At 40.0% G+C, this 20000-nt stretch overlaps 1 protein-coding gene across 1 annotated transcript in view; it reads right to left on the bottom strand.

The window, feature by feature from the left end:
• Positions 1-14833: 14833 nt before the first annotated feature.
• Positions 14834-20000, bottom strand: part of LOC145397264 (putative glutamate receptor) — a 37834-nt gene continuing 32667 nt past the window's right edge. The window contains exon 9 of the mRNA XM_080270462.1: positions 14834-14937. Within this exon, the coding sequence (XP_080126588.1) occupies positions 14834-14937 (104 nt within the window). The remainder of the gene's footprint in view (positions 14938-20000) is intronic.

Raw genomic sequence — 20000 nt, 5'->3', positions numbered from 1 at the left:
CATCCACACCACAACGCTCCTTTATATCCTCATTCGTCAGCCTGTCTCTCCACGTGACTCCACAGGCTCCTCTTAAATAACTCATTTCCACTGCTCTCACTCTTGACTTGTGTTCTTCCAACAATGTCCATGCTTCACTTCCGTACGTTAGAGTTGGTATCACAATACTGTCATGTAGTAACTTTTTCACTTCCATGCTCACTTCCCTGTTTCTTATCACTGCTTTCAAAGAACCAGCAACCTTTCTTCCCTGCTGTACCCTTTCAAGCACTTCACCCTCCAAACCTCCATCCTTACTCATCACACTACCCAAGTACTTAAACGTACTCACCTTTTCCAATTCCTCACCATCCAACCTCGCTGTACATTCACTAATTTCACTTCTCTCAAAGAATGAATGAATGAAGTGGGAATGAAGGTGTATTTATCCTTTGCTGATACATCATTATCTTCATCTGAAACCCTATTTTTTGCAATAGTAGTACTGATAGTCTTTGTGGAAGGATTACAATGACATTACTAATATAGGTACTTGGGACTGTCAGTTGAAAAAAAAATAAATAAATGGAATACTGTTTACCAGCATGTGTACAGGAAGTTAATAAAACCCATAGCTGTGTTCTTACGAAATATCAGATGGATAAGCTGAAAACTGGCGGCATGTCATAAAAAAAAACAAAAACGCTTTAACATCTTGGAAGTTATTCTACAACCATGCAGCAGTGCCAAAAGTAAATATGTCACACAGCCTGAATTCCACCTAACTTCATTTTTGTATTATTATTTGTGTACTGTCCTTTCAGTACTTGATAATCCCTATAGTTGATTAAGATAATTGTTAAATTTAACATTGCGTCCTAACTGGGAACAAATCATGGCAACGCCGCACAGGGAGAGCCACTCTGCCGTGTGTACATAGCTGCCTTGTGTTTACTGTATTGCCACACTTTATGCCACAACATTTTGCATAGTCTGCAACCATACTTGTTCAAATAATCTATCCTCATTCTTTATTGTCTCATGGAAGTGGGATAAATACAGCTTCTATATATTTATGAAAGAATGAAGAGAGATACAAAGATGGCGGTATAGGCCTCCCGGTGTTGACTACCGTCTATGCAGCAGATAAATACGGATAAAATTCTGCTACACCCAAAATATATATTATATTACAAATTACGTACCTGTGGAATGTAATGTTAGGCTTCAGTGTCTTGCTGAACTTACTTGTACACTCATATGAGGCACAAGAATCTGGCATGATGACCCATCTCGCAGGACAATGTTCACCACCGAATGACACATGGTGTATGGCAAGGTTGTTTCTGCCAGGACTTCATCTGACCCAGCTCGTGCGGTCTCTCTCTCTCTCTCTCTCTCTCTCTCTCTCTCTCTCTATGTATATATATATCAACATCATCATCATCCAATCCTATGTCGCCCCACAGAGGAGCGTAGGAATCCGGCACTATACCTCATACCAATTAATCTGGCCAGGCATGTATGGCAACACTGTTCCTGCCGAGATTTTGATTGGCTGGAGGTGTTTGTTCCATTTCGTTGTTGCTGAAACTGATACTCTTTTTATTATCAGATGTGATACTGAGTTTGTCGAAAATACAATCGTCAAAAGCAATACGAAATCAGTTATATACTTAACAACAATGAAATTTTCGTAGGAAGACAGAAATATGAGTCAACAAAGTATTATAACAGTCCAAGTCAAGGTCAGCATTCGAAAAGTTCTTTTAAATCTCCGACACTCGATATTATAACAGAAAATTAAGGAAACCTGCTTAATCTATGCGTTGGTGTAACACACATTTAAATTTTAAGATCAGTCCCTACTGTGATAATAGAGGAGATATAATGAAATAGTTTTCCTTTAGCCTACTTTGATTTTCGCAATTTTTTCAAACCTCCCTTCCCGCACAACTCGTCTTTTCATTAGAATTTTTAATTATGCAGAGTTGTGGCACGATTTAAGGGTACGGACTGATCTTAATAAATTTAAATGTGTGTTTCACCAACGCTTAGATTAAGCAGGTTTCCTTAATTTTCTGTCATATTATCGAGTGTCGGAGATTTAAAGGAATTGTTCGAATGCTGACCTTGACTTGGACTGTTATAATACTTTGTTGACTCATATTTCTATCTTCCTACGAAAATTTCATTGTTGTTAAGTATATAACTGATTTCGTATTGCTTTTGACGATTGTATTTTCGACAAACTCAGTATCACATCTGATAATAAAAAGAGTATCAGTTTCAGCAACAACGAAATGGAACAAACACCTCCAGCCAATCAAAATCTCGGCAGGAACAGTGTTGCCATACATGCCTGGCCAGATTAATTGGTATGAGGTATAGGCAAGTTGGTCCTGACATTTAAGATGAGAGTGACCAGCCTTACTCATCCCTGAGTGGCATTACATGAGCAATCAACCCCAGCCACCCCTTGGATATAAACCTTCACCGGCTCAATCCGACTGGAGCGCAATAATTACCCACTAAACCAAGGGCTGCGAGCCCGCAAAATTGCTCCTTCCAGAAGAAGAAAAAAAATACAAGAGAGAGCCAAATTCAAAATCCGATCATACTATACATACGGTATACCTCCATGATTCTACTGTACCTATTATAAGGCACTAGTTCACTATAAGACACATAACTATGTGAATTTCATGACTGTGATTAATACTTTCTGAGATTTCCTCCGAAAACGAAATCAGATTCCTTCTGCAGGGTGCATTGAAATCACTGAGGATTTTTTTCTCTTTCATTTAAAAAAAAAAGACAAAAACTACTTATGACACAGCATTTTATCTATTAAAAGACACCAGCTCACTATAAGACACATCATTATGTAAAATTTAATGACTAATGTTTATACTTTCTGAGATTTGCTCCAGAAACGAAATTTCTATGCCTGGCCAGCCGTTCACCTCTACGACGGATGGACACCAGTAATGATAATACCTTCCTCTGATTTTGACAGGTGGAGGGTAAAAAATAACGTGAAAAATGCGTCATCGGAATGACGGGTTGACAGGACAAAAGAAACCTTTGATACGCGTATCCAAAATATTTCAGCTGGTTAAAGACTTAGGTGATACATGACTAGCTTGCTGTTCATCCCAGTACACGCAGCAGCTCAGTACTCTGTCAGCCCTTCTGCATCGCATTCATGGATATTCTGGCAGGAAACTGATGTGCGGTCAACTAATACTCATCCAGTTTGTGTATCTTGTGTGTGTGTGTGTGTGTGTGTGTGTGTGTGTGTAAGCATGTACGAAAATATACCCCTACCCCTCGGCATCTCCCATAACTACTGTACCCCATCTTTAAAAATGGTATAGCGAGTGAGCAAGTGAATGACCCAGTGAGGGACACACACTGTATTTGGCCTCCCATCTAGGTGCGGCAAAAATGCGGCATCACACCTAAAGGGATAATTAACCTTAGTCATTACAAGACAATAAAAACCATGGAAACTAATAATAGAGTTCACAATTTATAGGCGTTTATACAATGCTGTAAACTCCTTGTTGTTCTTATTACGATGTCTCTCTCCTTATGAGACTCTTTAGAAATTCATGGAAGTATATGCACTGAGGACTTATCATCATTAGTATTCAGTATATACTCCATTCAGACCCGTCATATATTTATTTTCTTATGCTTACGCCAGACGATTTTGTTTTAGTTACAGGAAAATCCCACAGTTAATATTTATAGAATGAATGGCATAAATTACAATGGAACATCTGCTAGAAACTTACCGTGTAATGTTATGATACTAAGATACAGCAGCTGCAGCTAGCACCTTACAGCACGGTATGCGAACTGGTGTGTGCAGCAGTGATCTCCAATATTTATGAGGCTTGGGGCAGTGCTGAGCAAGCGCAGATTCGCATCACTGACAACCTGCGATAATATCCTTAGGTTGAAATCGCTTCACTAATAATCACCGATATATCAGCGAAGATTCATTTCTCTGTTTGATATCATTTATGACATCAGTCCACACACACGTAATATCAGTGTAGGTGACATCGTACCTAAATATACTTTTTTTTAAATGCGAGGAAGAAGGAACCAAAGGCCATGAGCCCGCAGTAACAGTTCCCTCCAAGAGAAAAACAAAATACAATAGAGAGCCAAATTCAAGATCCGATCATTTTGAGATGCCTGGACACACTGCATTTGAAAGACTGGAGATCATAGGCAGCAGGAAATACAGACAGAGGGAGACAGTTCCAGAGTTGACTTGTTGCATATATGAAAGACTGGGAGTAACGGTTAACTCTTGCATTAGAGAGTTGGACAGAAAAGGGATGAGAGTTTGCTGCCAGACGGGTGCTACGCGCCCGTCGTAGAGGTGGAGGAATGCAAGCAGACAGTTCAGAGGAGCAGTGACTATTAAAGTAGCGATAGAAGAGAATAAAGATGCAACAGTGCGGCGAAGAGACAGAGGTTGAATGGAGTCAGTAAGAGGAGGAGAGTTAATGAGACGAAAAGCCTTTTACTCCACCCTATTGAGAAGAGCTGTATGTGGGGAGCCTCCCCACACATGAGAGTTGTACTCCACACAGGGGTGGATAAAACCCCTGTATAGAGTCAACAATTGTGCAGCGGTAAAGAAAGAGCGGAGTCGGCTTAGCACACCCAATCTCTTGGAAGCAGATTTTACAAGAGATGTAATATGATCTTTCCAAGATAAGTCCCGAGTAAATGAAACCCCAAGCATGTTCAAGGATGATGCAGGATTAAGCTGAATATTCTTAAACATTAGTGGGTATACCTGTGGAAGATTTTGTCGGGTTGATAGGTGTAAGAACTGAGTCTTAGATGCATTAAAAACAACCATATTATTTTTACCCCAGTCAGAGATACGAGCCAAGTCAGACATTAGGTGTGCCATACTCTCATCCCTTGTTTGTTGAAGTACCTGTTGAGATGGGCGTTGCGAGAACCGAATGGAAAGGTGAAGGGTGGAGTCATCAGCGTATGAGTGGATAGGGTTAGATGTACAGCTTAGATCATTGATGAATAAAAGGAAGAGAGTTGGTGATAGGACAGAACCCTGAGGAACACCACTGTTGATAGATCTAGGAGAAAAACGATGGCCGTCTACAACAGCGGCTATAGAACGACCAGAAAGGAAGCTAGCGATGAAGGCACAGATAGAAGGATAGAAACCGTAGGAGGGCAGTTTGGAAATTAAAGATTTATGCCAGACTCGATCGAAAGCCTTTGAGATGTCAAGTGCAATGGCAAAGCTTTCGCCAAATTCCAGAAAGGAGGATGACCAGGAGTCTGAAAGGTAGGTGAGAAGATCGCCAGTGGAGCGTCCCTGACGGAACCCGTACTGACGATCGGAAAGAAGGTTGTGATTGGAAAGATGCCTTAATATTTTTCTATTGAGAATTGACTCGAAAACTTTTGAAATACAGGACGTTAAAGCAATTGGACGATAGTTGGAGGGTTGGGAGTGGTCACCCTTCTTTGTGACCTAAACACAAAAAAGGCTTCTTACCACAATATATCTTAAACAAACTTATGGTAAAAATTCTACTTTGTTATAATAATCGTTTGTGCTTAAAAAAAAAAAAAAAAGATTTATCGATTTATCGTCGTTGTACAGATAAAGAGAAACATTCTTTGCTGGGTATACTTACTTTCATGTTCATGATTTAGGACTACTGTGTACTGTAGGGGTATAATATCCAGTCATGCTGATTGACATAATCAGTTCACTTGCTATACTGTTTTAATTTGACTTCTGTTATGAATTCAGATTATCTGTATTTTCAATGTGATGATTCGTGTGTCATTGCTTGAATTCAAACCAGTCCATGCATTAGAGGGAAAATTAGTGTGTATGTGTGTGTGTGTGTGTGTGTGTGTGTGTGTGTGTGTATATATATATATATATATATATATATATATATATATATATATATATATATATATATATATAGGTTTGATAGTGCTCACAGGAACCACCAGGGTTTTGACAGCGCCATTAACACTTCTATCATGTACTCTAATTTCCAAAAACTCGCCCAGATGACATCCGCAGTGAACTTATCTGCAGATCATGATGTCCCACAAAGATCGATATTTTATCATCTGAATATTTACACGGTAACAGTTCTCACTAGGAAGTGTCACAAACATAAGGTGTAATGCATACTCATGAATCACGTTTACCAGCGTGAGTGGAACATTTGGGCATTTTGCAGTAGCCATCCATTGTGATGTCAGATTGTCTCACACAAAATGTTTATTCGTACTTTCTATGGCAAGTGTACTTTCAATCGTGAATGATCTTCCTAAAAACACTACCTGGTCAGGATCCTTATATAGTGTCATACATTACAATACTATTACCCATTTCAGTACCAAATGCACTAAGTTTTTTCTTCATAAGGTAGCTGCTCTGATTATCCTACGGTGTTGATATTTTTTCTGTTTCTGCATCTTACAGAATGTACTTCCAAAAGTGTTATGTTGGGTGCTGCTGCTGATGTTGCCGATGAAGATGATCGGTTTTAGAAATGCATGCTGCTGAGCTAGATTAACTTGCTGCTGTGAGATATGTCAGTAATGACTTAACTAATGTTTAAATCATGAAAGACGAAGATTAGTAAGATAGTGAGGCAAACCTCATACAGATAATATTCGCATAATGAGCTGAATTAAAAATCAGTTGACTAATCTTTAGTATTTACTTCATGAACTACCAAAATATACATTACAATTATATTATCGACAAGCCTTTTTCTACTTGAGACCATTTTACAGTTTCCAGACAATCGTCTGTGCAGCCTAGTTTTTACATTTTCTTGTCCTCTTGATTCTCTTGATGATTGTCCTGACGAACGAATGTCAGACTGCTAAAGATTCTCTTAAGTAGTGCATTAGATGCTCTGCCAAGAAGAAAACGCCAGCAACTGAATGACCTCCTCCGAGCACCACAAACATCCCCTGGAGAGAATTACAATATTATATATCTATCAGTTAATCAATTAGTCAACTGTTTATCTATTATATATATATATATATATATATGAAAAAAAAATCCATACACCAAACAACAAGTGTCCTCCACTCATGAAAAAAGAAAAGAAAATTGTAGCAGTTTGACATGAACTGCTGTGAGTTGAAGTTTGTGAGGAAATTATCTGGGGATAAGAATTCCAAAGAGAAACAGTTCGAGGAATAAAGGAATTCTGATATGCAAAAGCTCTGCAATATGGTAGTGCGAAGATTATGTCATGACCGCTACCAGATCCTCCTGTAACACGGGGCAAGGCGTAGATAGGTGGAAAGGTGGATGCAACTTCACCTGAGCATTTGTCATTAAGTATCTGTGAAATAATGCAATGGATACAACAGTCCTTCTTACGTGTAGGGAATGTAGTTCATTTGTTATTGCTGGGTTATTAATTATTTACATCACTTTTTTTTTTACCAGTTTCTATAGTGCAATCGCCCCCGCATCGACTTTAACAAATTGAGCAATGTTCGAGCGACGTGTCTTTCCTCATGCATACCTGTCTATCTCTCTATCTATCTATCTACTTATCTACTTTTATCTATCTATATATCTATCTGTGTCTGTTTCTTTGTCTTTCAATTAAACAGAAGAGACAAACAAATAACTTGCAGAATAGACAAACAAATAAATATATACAGCAATATTCTTTTTAATTCACCAGTCGATAATCAGGCAAACCTAGCAGTCCAACACTAGGGAAGGCTGTGGAGGTAATACAAAATTACACAAATTAAAAAAATGTAAAAAATAAAGGTTAGAAAATTACTATAGTTATATTATACACGAGACTGTTAAATATACCATCATCCCGTTTCTTTTCTAATACACCTAATGGTGGGCTGAGATATGGACCGGAAAAGTGGAAAGAGAGAATAAAAACATGATCAATGACCTAATCAACGGCATGTCCAAAGAAATGTGCCAAGCATTCATTCTCTAACCAATCAGGCTCCAGAATCCTGACTCCACCTCAGAGACATAATCATCTACTGGTACGAGTGTTAGATTTTTGTCGAATAGAACCAGTCTGTTGCTCATTATGTTAAATAAATGCCAAACACGTCTCGTGCCAAACATGTCTCATGCTCTCCTCTGTACAAAACTCATCTAAACAGCTTGACTGCTTGCTATTTCCCTTGTCAATTCAACCTCCATACCTCGCTTTCTTACACACTCATCAACCACATATATCCACCTTCTTCTTGGCCTCCCACCTCGCCTCCTCATGCCTTCAACCTCACATGTATATACCCTTCCGCAGTTTATACCCATTTCTCCATAAGACCATAACATGGAACCACACTCTTTCCAGCTCTTTTATTAATAATCTTCCTTACTCACATGTTCCATGAATCACATTAGTTTTTTTTTCTTGGCTTCCCACCACGCCTCATACCTTCAACCTCACACATATAAACCCTTTTAATCACGCAGTTTACACCCATTTCTCCATATGGCCATAACATTGAATCACACTCTCCAGCTCATTTATTAACAATCTTCCTTACTCATATATATTTTTTTTTATGTGTTCGACTCTGGGCATAGACTTCACAGCCTGCTATCAAGGCCCAGAAGTCCTCCTACATATCATACACCTCTACATGTCACCACTTCGGCGCTAACACCCACCGTCCATATTGAATACATGCTAAGGCTGTCTCATACGGGACTGGTGTATTGGTATTTGCGGGGGTATTTTTAAGACATGTCGGCGGGTCTTCTGGTAGATCAGTAAAGCCTGATTTAATGAAATTCAAATCCTTAAACTTCTCCATGCCCCAGCGGGGTTTTGAACCTGGGTCCGTTAGAACGGCAGGCCACCTCTCTACCGATATGTTCCACGAATCGCATTAATTTTCTTATCCAACCCCTTTATCAACACTCCACTCGCATACTTCATTCCAGCCATCTCCACTTTTCGAACTCTTGGCTATTCGTTTTCATATCACACCTAAATCACTGACCCATACGTTAATGTGGGCAAACTCCTTCGTGCAAGCATTCTGCAACAGCCACACAAAAATGCAGACGACAAAATAATGAGAAGTGACAGGTATAGGTATACGTATGCAGCAGGTTTATATGCAATAATCCATTTACCTAAACTTTGGCCATTTTTTTCCTGTTCAAGTTTATTTTACATAGCTCAGTGACAGTATATCACAAGGCTGTTACTCTATAACCCGTCCATAGCACTTATTCCTAACATTAAGTTCCACTGTTAATCTCTAGTTACATCTCAGCAATTTTTGGTCATATTAGAGTAAAAAGGGTTTAGTACAGTACATAAAAACCTACTTATCTGACTTGCAGAAAGGTATTTTGTAATTTAAGACAGTTCACGTAATTTAGTTTAGAGAGACCCCCTATCGTATAAGGAATAAAGGAAGTGGAAAGTGTAGAAGAACAAATAATATTACAGGAAAGGGTTAAAGTGATGACCACAATGTATGTTTAGGTGATAAAATCCTTAAAGCATACGCAAAGCATAAGAAGAGTGTAAAACTGAAAGATAAAACCAATGCATGAGCTAAGACTAATAACAAGTAGTAGAAATTCTTTACTACTACCAATACTATTACTACTACTACTACTACTACTACTACTACTGTTGCTGCTGCTTCTGCTGCAAATACTACTAAGCTTTTATTTCTTCGGCTACAACTATTGGTACTACTAGTGCGGCGACAACAACAACTAATATCACTAAAAGTAATACTACTACTACTACAGCTACTACTAAAACTGCTACAAATACAAAGTAGCAGTAGTAGCAGTAGCAGCAGCAGCAGTAGTAGTATGAGTAGTACCAGTTGTTGTTGTAGTCGTCCTCGTCGTCCTCATCGCCGTCCTCGTCGTAGTGGTAACAGTTGTACAGTGCATTAGTCTGAAAGGGTACAGCAGGGAAGAAAGGTTGCTGGTTCCTTGAAAGCAGTGATAAGAAGCAGGGAAGTGAGCATGGAAGTGAAAAAGTTACTACATGACAGTATTGTGATACCAACTCTAACGTATGGAAGTGAAGCTTGGACGTTGCTGGAAGGACACAAGTCAAGAGTGAGAGCAATGGAAATGAGTTATGTAAGAGAAGCCTGTGGAGTCACATGGAGAGACAGGCTGACAAATGAGGATATAAAGGAGCGTTGTGGTGTGGATGTGGATGTGATAGGAAGCGTTAGGAGGAATTCACTGATGTGGTTTGGCCATGTGGAGAGGATGGAGGGTGAAAGACTGACGAAGAGAGTGTATGTGAGTGAGGTGGAGGGGGGAAGAGGGAGGGGGAGGTCGAGTATGAGATGGAGGGATGGGGTGGAGAGGTACAGTATATGAGAGATGGGGGTGTGAGTTGGGAGCGGGGCAGTGAAATGGGGGGGGGGACAGGGCGACGTGGAGGCGATTTGTTTGTGGCCACCCCGAACGGGATTGAGGCGTCTGACAATAGATAGATAGATAGATAGATAGATAGAGTGTTCTGAGATGCATGCACGGGGTATGGCAATTCTTCAGAAAAATATCAACCAACATAACGGATATACCGTCCACTTTTACAGTGACTGATTTAAGCTATTGATCTCATGGACGACCATTTCACTTTTGTTTTGCCATTTCCTGGCGATTTTCTTCAGCTTAATAGAGATTTTTCAAATTGGAAATGTTTGTTAAACCAATAGTTGTGTAACAGGGCTTTTCTAAGTTGAATATATTCGCCTGGTTGAGCCAGGAGAACATAAAAATAACGGCACCCAATTTTATGGGAGTCTGAAGCAAGTTGCTGATGATGACTCAGAAAATGGGACTGAGCTGACAGTTATGAAGATCTGAACTATACGAAAATGATTGGGAATTATGCCTCTCGACTACAGGAGTTATTGAATTATATAGTCAATTACTACTTAGTCCTGCATTACTTAGTCCACCCACGGGCGAGAGAGGATTGTCAACATCATCGTAAATGTCGGGAATGAGCATCCCATAGCCCAGAAACTACAATCATGGTGGAGCAAAAGAAGTGGAGGATGATATTATTTAGTCCAACCTTTCTCTAGTACACGATATCATCAATTATCACTTCATATTTTACCCTAGAAAACGGCCGCGTTAGTCGCTTTACATTCAGGACCCAGGTTGTACTCGTATCTCTGGATGAACACAGACTAAGGGAAAACAGTCGATCAGTATGACCGGACTAAGAAATTAAAGGATGCACCAACTCATCAAAGCATCCCAACGATAATATTGGAATAACACAAAAGAATACTTGATAATAATCTGCCTCTCTGTGTATCAGCTCATCAGTCTGTCAATCTATGATCCAATCTAGATAGATAGATGTAGAAAAAATACTTCTCTGATTCGAACTTAATAAAAGGGATCACTTAGAAACGGATAAATAACATTTAGTATCCTATGCAGATAAGTTTAAGTTATACCATTTTCTGGAAACCATCCCACTTTACCTTCTAGCTGGATTAGCTGTCAAATCAACACACACACACACACACACACACACACACACACACACACACACACACACACACACACACACACACACACACACACACACACACACACACACACACACACACACACACACATTTCTTCCCGGATAATAGGTATTTTACAAGCTAATAGTAATATATACTCGTGTGTGTGTGTGTATATATATATATATATATATATATATATATATATATATATATATATATATATATATATATATATATGGAGCCTCTGTGGTAGAGTGTGCGTGTTGTACACGGGTGAACCAGGGTTCGCGCCCCGTCAGGGTAATAAACTTTGGGAGTGTTCACCCGACCACGTACTGCATTGGCGGACACAAGGGGTGCTGTGGTTGAACCAGTGTCGCTTACTATAAAGTATACTTGCACCCAGTCGGTTTGCACGGGCTGATTACACTTGGTTCACAGACTACACTCACATCCAAAGCCACTCCAACACTACAATTACACTTACAAGCACTTCTCACCCTACATACAATCTCTACCAGACAGCCTAAGCCACTTGGTAGAGATACATTGGCTGTATCGTCCCGACTTCGGTCGGGATAGGCCGGTCATGCAGTGGATACTCAAACGGCTGATGTATATATATATATATCCCTCTTGCACTTTTTCGACGCCACCTGCGTCCAATCACTTCCACGTACTGAGTGAGTCTCTCGCCAACCCAGACCTCACGCTCCCCACACTCCTCACTCAGCGATTCGTGTGGTATCAGAAACTGATTTCAGTCATTTCATTCCCCCGCCCTTATTATAACTGTACTGTTTTGAAACTGGTTTATGTAATAAATTAAAGAATTATCTTCCTAATGAAAGAAAAAAAATCTTAAAAAAAAAAAAAAAGGAATTACCATAATTGTATCATTCAAGTACTTGGGTAGTGTGATGAGTAAGGATGGAACTTTGGGGGATGAAGTGCGTGAAAGGGTACAGCAGGGAAGGAAGGTTGTTGGTTCACTGAAAGCAGTGATGAGAAATAGGGAGGTGAGTATGGAAGTTAAGAAGTCACTGCATGAAAGTATTGTGATCCCTAAACCTGACGTATGGAAGCGAGGCGTGGACCTTGCAAGAGGGGAACAAGTCAGGAGTGAGCGCAGTGGAAATGAGTTACTTGACAGGAGCATGTGGAGTGACGTGGAGGGACAGGTTGACGAATGAAGAAGTTAAGGAACGTTGTGGGGTGGATGTGGATGTGGTTGAGAAGATTAGGAGAAATACACTGAGGTGGTTTGGACATGTGGAGAAAATGGAGAATGAAAGACTGACTAAGAGAGTGTATGTAGGTGTGGTGGAGGGAGGGAGAGGGAGGGGTAGATCGAGGATGAGGTGTAGGGATGGAATTGAGAGGTATATGACTGAGGGGGGGTGCGTTGAGGGGAGGGTAGTCAAATGGTGGGTGACAGAGCGACTTGGAGGCGTTTTGTCTGCTGCCACCCTTTGCGGGATTAGGGCGTCGGGCTATAGATAGATAGATAGATAGACTTATTTATTCAATGCTCATTTACTCACAGACATATAAACATTTCGGCAATGATTATAGAATACTGTAGACCATTTATCTGCGATCCATTTCGTAAAAAAATGACACTTCTAGCTATACGAGAAAATTGTTTATGGCATACGGAATAACAATAGTCGTCCATCACACCTGGCCACTCTGAGTGAACTCTTTCCCATCATTTCATTCTCGCCAGCCTAGACCTCTCGCTCCCCACATTCCTCACTCAGTGATTTGTGAGGCATCGAAATATTATTACAGTCGTTTCATCCCCTTGCCCTAATTTTTAACTGTATTGTTATGAAACTGATATATGTTACAAATTATTAAATGATCTTCCTAATGAATGAAAAAATAAATAAATAAATAAAGGGTATAAAACACCATACTTTATCGTTCAGTAATGCATTCATTTACTCACTGACATATATATACAGTACTCACACACTGTGATTTTTTTTTTCACAACAAGTTGTGATAAAAATACAGTGTGCGAGTACTGTATATGAGTAATCATGTCAGTGAGTAAATGAACACATTACTGAACGATAAGGTATGGTGTTTTATATCCTTTATAGAGAGAGAGAGAGAGAGAGAGAGAATTTCATACCCAAAGGTTGGTCATGGCAAGTGATCCAGTGATGAGTATTTTCCTGGGTTGGTTGGTACATCTGGTGACGTTTGGGATGGCTGCCGTCGACCAGTATTTAAACAGTCCTGACTCAAAAACAGACAACGTCCTGAGTATGCATAGAATTACATTAGACCAAATGAATCTTTACAAGGATAGAAGTACCAGTATATGCCATTAGATTATATGCATTGATATAATTACTCATTAATATGCACCTCTGGACGGTTGAAATCTAAGACCAGGTGAAGGCTATCACTTCCACTGGTGATATACTCACTACCTCACTGTTGAAATGGAAGCCACTTTGTAATATTATTTTTGGGCAGTATTTTTCGCCTCTTAACATTTTTTTTTCTGCCATTTGATTTCATAATTCACCTTTTAAGGGTATAGAGACACATTTTTTTTTTCATCCCTGAAATCTTCACTTCTCTAAATAGCTAAATATACCAAAATCTTCAAACTGAATATGAAATTGGGCTTTGTTTAAAAAAGATAGACATTATAGGCTGATTCACTGTTATATATTTAAATTCTTTCATAATAGTTTTGTAGTTAAAAAAAATTCTGAACAGCGTTCTTTTTGAAAGAGCAGCAAACAAAAACTAATTGCAGATACATAACATAAAGGTTTCCCATTAAACGCTACTTAAATTTAAAGGAAGCTCGTTTTTTCGGTCACAAAATGGAACCGAGAGTAAATCAAAACTTGATTAGATGGACACAAGCTACGATCCCCGGTACCTAATAATACTGGAATCCTTACATATCGATCATAAATTTATCGGCACTAATATATGGCATCTACCGAACTATCTGTTTAATATCTATTTATCTGTCCGTATGTCTCTGCACACACACACACACACACACACACACACACACACACACACGTAACTTCTTTAGGCCAGAGAGAGAGAGAGAGAGAGAGAGAGAGAGAGAGATTCTGAGGGAAATGAATATTTGCACAATACCAGTGTGCTTCATACTAAAATTCACCCAGTGTCATATTTTTCTCATTTTATACAACACTGTTTTTTATCGCATTAAACCAATTGCTTCTGCTAAACAATATCATATCGTATCAGTTATCATTAGTACTTTATGCAACGCTTACTTGTCGTTCATTCCATGGAAGAGATGATTGTTCTTTTTGGTTACCATTGCAAATGGTGTACTGAGATAACCTTTTTCTGATATAAAGTATTCACAGCGACCTGTACAAAAGAAAAACATATATTAGCCGTAAAGGTATATAATATGAATATGTCTGGTTGGGGAGATTGAGCCAAAAATATATGCTTAAAGTTAAGTTTCTTTATAAAATGCTATTGTAATTTGAGAAATGATAGAGGTATGTCTACAGTATAGCGTAGCAATTACATCGATGAGCATTTTAAAGAAGAGTAGCTCTTTTTCTTTTTTTCCACTTTACTGTGGCTTATTTTTCAATATTGGTGTAAGATGACAACAGTTAGACTAAAGTGACTCGGAGGGAGAGGTGTTAGATACAACCTTCATTACCTACTGCATTTAAAACTGAGGTGTGTATTAGATTAATAGGACTAAATTCGAGTGGAGGTAACAAGAATAAACGAGAATAATATGTCATTCAAATCCACTGTTCCTCCGTTCATGTCTCTTTGAGTGAAACAGGATGTGTCTGAGAAAATTGGGCGATCAATTTTGGACACTGTATAGGAATGAAAGGGCGAGGGAAGGAAGGGACACAGAGAATTAGATGGAAACATGGGTTGATGAAAAATATGATACAGGGTTATGCAGGCTAGAAAGGAGGAAGATGATGGATTAAAACAATGACATGTCTACCCTTTCCGTAACATAAAATTGTGAAACACCTGTTCAATCATAAATTTCTTCTCACCCTTCAATATGGTTTCCGTCAGGGACACTCCGTTGGCGATCTTCTCACCTTCCAGTCTGATTCCTAGTCTGACTCAAGCAAAAGCTTTGCAACTAAATTTGACATCTTAAAGGCTTCCGACCAAGTTTGGTACAGATCTTCAAATTTCAAACTGTCAGCTTACGATAGCTCTTTCTGTCTGATTCTTCATCTCTGGCTTCCCGTCTTGTTGCTCTGGTGCTGCTTTTGTAGACAGCCATTGTAGTCTTCTAGAGGTATCAGTAATGGTTTTCCTCAAGGTTCTCTCCTGTCACCAGCTCTTCCTTCTTTACACTGTTCTTCTGAGTTGCGCATCTGACCCTGCCCACACAAATGCTTATTTTTTTATGCAGGAAAGAAGGAACGAAGGGCCAGGAGCCCTCAAGATTGTTCCCTCCAAGATAAAACAAAACAAGATAACAGAGAGCCAAATTCAAGATCAGCTCATTTCGAGATGCCTGGACACACTGCGTTTGAAAGACTGGAGATCCTAGGCAGTAGGAAAAACAGATAGAGGGAGACAGTTCCAGAGCTGACCTGTTACATACATCAAGGACTGGGAGGAACGGTTAACGCTTGCATTAGAGAGCTGTACAGAAAGGGAATGAGAGTTTGCTGCTACACAGGTGTTACGTGCCCACTGCGATGCAAGCAGACTGTTCAGAGGAGCAGTGACCTTTGAAGCAACAATGGAAAAAAGATAAAGATGCAACAGTGCAGCAAAAAGCCAGAGGTTGGAGGGAGCCAGTAAGAGAAGAAGAGATAATGAGACGAAAAGTCTTTGACTCTAGCTTGTTGGGAGGAGCTGATGTGGGAAGCCTCCTCAAACATGATGCAGGGTTGAATAAAATCTGTGTATAAAGTCAACAACTGTGCAAGGGTAAAAAAAGGCACAGAGTTGGCTTAGCATACCTAATGTCTTGGAAGCAGATTTTATAAGAGTGGTATTATTGTCTTTCCAAGATAAATCCTGAGAGAATGAAACCCCAAATATGTTTAAAGATGATGCAGGATTGGGTAGGATATTGTTAAAAATTAGAGGATACTCCTGCAGAAGATTTTGTCAGGATCAAAGATGTAAGAACTGAGTTTTCGATGCATTAACCTGCCGTGTCTCGTCAACGTATGGGTATGTCAGAACTTTTTTTCACTCTGGCACCTGTCAGCATACCTGTACGTTCTGCAATTGCAAGGTCCGTCATTTGCACATTTTTCAAGTTTCACGGGTGATTTTTGGTAGGCTTGCGTGGGAGACCTTCCTCTACCCGCCGCCAGGTGGCGACACTGCCTGACCTCACATGAACCCCCCCTCGCCACACGCCATTGTCTCGGCAACCCACCTGTTAGCAGTTACCTGGCCAGTAAAGACATCTCACACCACGATCTCTCCGACGACAACGATGTGGAGAACAAAGCTTATGTGGTGCCAGAGGAAGAAACGTGCAGAAGTGATGAGGTAACGTTGCCAAGGAAGGTGCGTTATGTTGACGTGTTCGGTGAGTGAAATAATGCTTATATCACCTATATTACTGCGTGAAAACCAATATATTCTTGTACTGCATATAAATTCGTACCAAATGAACATATATCTACCTATTCTGAGTGGTTTGCAATAGTTACTGCTACCATAGAAAATGTGACAGCAGCAACGGAGCTCCAGAAAAGACAGTATCGGGTGTTCAAAGGGACACCTGTATAACTCACTTATATGTTCAGGTGAGCACTTTTTTGGGTATTTTCCAATGTTTCTCATAAAAAGCGGAGGGTTGATAATAAAAAAAATCGAAAATCTGCCGGGACTGGGGGGTCATTGGTGAAAAATCGGCTGGGAGGCAGCTGGTTAAAAACAACAGAATTACATTTACCCCAATCAGAGAAATGCCATGACCCCTTTCTTGTTGAAGTAACTGCTGAGATGGGCACTGCAAAAGCGAATGGAAAGGTGAAGGATGGTGTCATCAGCCTATCAGTGTGTAGGGTTAGATGTACAGCTCAGAAGGTCAGTGATGAATAGAAAGACAGTTGGTGATAGGACAGAGCCCTGAGGAACACCACTATTGATAGCTCTAGGAGAAGAATGGTGGTCGTCTACAACTGCATCTATAGAAAGACCAGATAGGAACCAAGAGATGAAGGCACACAGAGAAGGATGGAAACCGTAATAGGGCAGTTTGGAAATTAAAGATTAATGCCAGAGTCGATCGAAAGCATTTGAGATGTCAAGTGCAATGGCAAAGCTTTTTCTAAAGTCCCGAAAGGAGGATGACCAGGAGTCTGAAAGGTAGGTGAGAAGCTAGCCAATGGTGCATCCGTGGCGGAACCCATACTGACGATCTGAAAGATAGGAAAGGCCCTTTAAACTTTTTTTGTCAAGAATAGATTAACCCGCCCCGTCCCGGCCACTTTTCGACCACTGGTACCCCCCAATCCAGGGCATTTTTCGACCCTTTTTTTTTTTTTGCTTAAACTTTCGCTTTTGGTCAGAAACAATGGCCGGTGGCAAAGAAAGTGGTCCCCGGGGTCCCTAATTAGCTTAACCAGGTATGCCTTGGTCCCACCTGGCCCCGTGTTCTCCCTAGGTGGTGTGAGCCTCAAACGTTTTCTATGGTATTATAAGTTTGGGAAACCAATGAAAGTAAGTAGAAATGAATTTATTACAAACATAAAAACATGTGATAAAAGAGTATATTGGATTTTATACAAAAATAGAGCAGAAATAAGCATTGTACCATCGTGCGAAACGAGCAAAATCGGCCAACTTGGTCACGATGAATCGCTAACATTCTAAAATCATGATACATATAATTTTTTTTACTTATATAATACTTCTACAATAACATTATACCATTTTACATTTTATTGAACTGTTTTTACGTATTCACAGGCCTTTTGATAACATTTAGCGTAATGTTAGCGCTTATTTACGTAGTGAGTGAACTCGCTGTGACTGTTGTTTCAACTCGTATTGTGCTTTTTCTACGTACATAATACTTTTCTAATATTATTATACACTTTTCAACTTGATAGAACTGTTTTGAGATTATTTCAGGCCTTACGTAAATATATAGCGTAATAATAGCGCATAATAACACACACAGTGAAGTCGCTATGACAACTAATTCAACTTACAACCTATTTTTGTACTTATATAATAATTCTCCACTAACATTGCACATGTAAACACTTGATATAATTGATATCACATCATTTCTGAACGTACGATGGAACTTAGCGTCATATTTGCGCGTACTTACACAGGGAGTGTAATCGCGATATCATTTGTTTCATCTTACACTAGTAATCAACTTATAAAATACCTTACTACTAACATTAAAACATCTTCCACTGTATATAATTCCTATCACATACTTACTGACCAGAATGTGGGTGTAATCGTGACATCAATTATGACAACTTACAGTAATGTTCAACTTATACGTTTATTCACGCTAACATTACACCCGTTTCCACTTTATTTCCTTGCTATCACATATTTACTGACCAGATTTACACAGTGGGTGTAGTTTTGATAACAATTCTTTCCACTTACACTAATTCTCATCTTATACATTACTTTTCTGAAAAAATAACACCCGTTTCAACTTTATATTTGACTTAGCACCTACTGACTGGCCTTACCATTATCATGAGCGTCATTTCGCCTTCCCACACAGTTTCAGTAGTGTAGGAAATTATGATATTCCTTGAAACAAGGCTGAAGGCACAACGCAACATTGCACTCGACACACTCGTATCTTGTGTCTTTTCTCTGCGTGGATGGTCTGACTGTCGAGTGCCTACATACATGGCAGCGACGCTGGGGTTTACGACGGTTTGGTTCGGAAGGGATTGTGCTGGGGTAGTGGCGGCCTGCAAGACGTAGGGTAGTCTGAGCAGCACGGGGGGCGCGGGGGCGGTGTGGGGGTCTGTCCTGGGCATGCTGGGCGATTATTTCACGTGCAAGCTCCCTCACAAACCCCTCAAAGGTCTCGGATACTCCGGTGGTCATTGCGTGCAGGTAGTGGGCGTTCAGGACCGTGATGTCGAGCAAGTGGAAAAAGAGTTTCTTGTACCACTTCATCGTGGTCCTGGCACAGTCAACACTTGAAATCATCGAGTCTGACTGATCAACTTGCCTCATGTTCAGATTATAGGCAAGTACAGACTCTGGTTTCCATACGTTGCGCCTCCTCTCGCTACGGTGATCCACGGAGTCTGTGCGGTGCATCAGGGGGTTGTGAACAGTTGATAGGAGGCAAACTTCCCTGTTGTGGTTCCACAGGGTTGCAAGGATGTTATTGGCCTGGAAGAAAACCACCTCATTCTTGTCAAGTTTCCTCCCTATCTTGACCATATGGCGACGGTTTCTCTTGACTG

Source organism: Coenobita brevimanus, chromosome 40 (assembly GCF_032717465.1).
Source record: "Coenobita brevimanus isolate Jiangsu-jjx chromosome 40, ASM3271746v2, whole genome shotgun sequence".
NCBI classification, from domain to species: Eukaryota; Metazoa; Arthropoda; class Malacostraca; order Decapoda; family Coenobitidae; genus Coenobita; species Coenobita brevimanus.
The sequence above is the reverse complement of the archived record's forward strand: the minus strand, read 5'-3'. Positions and strand labels throughout refer to the sequence as shown.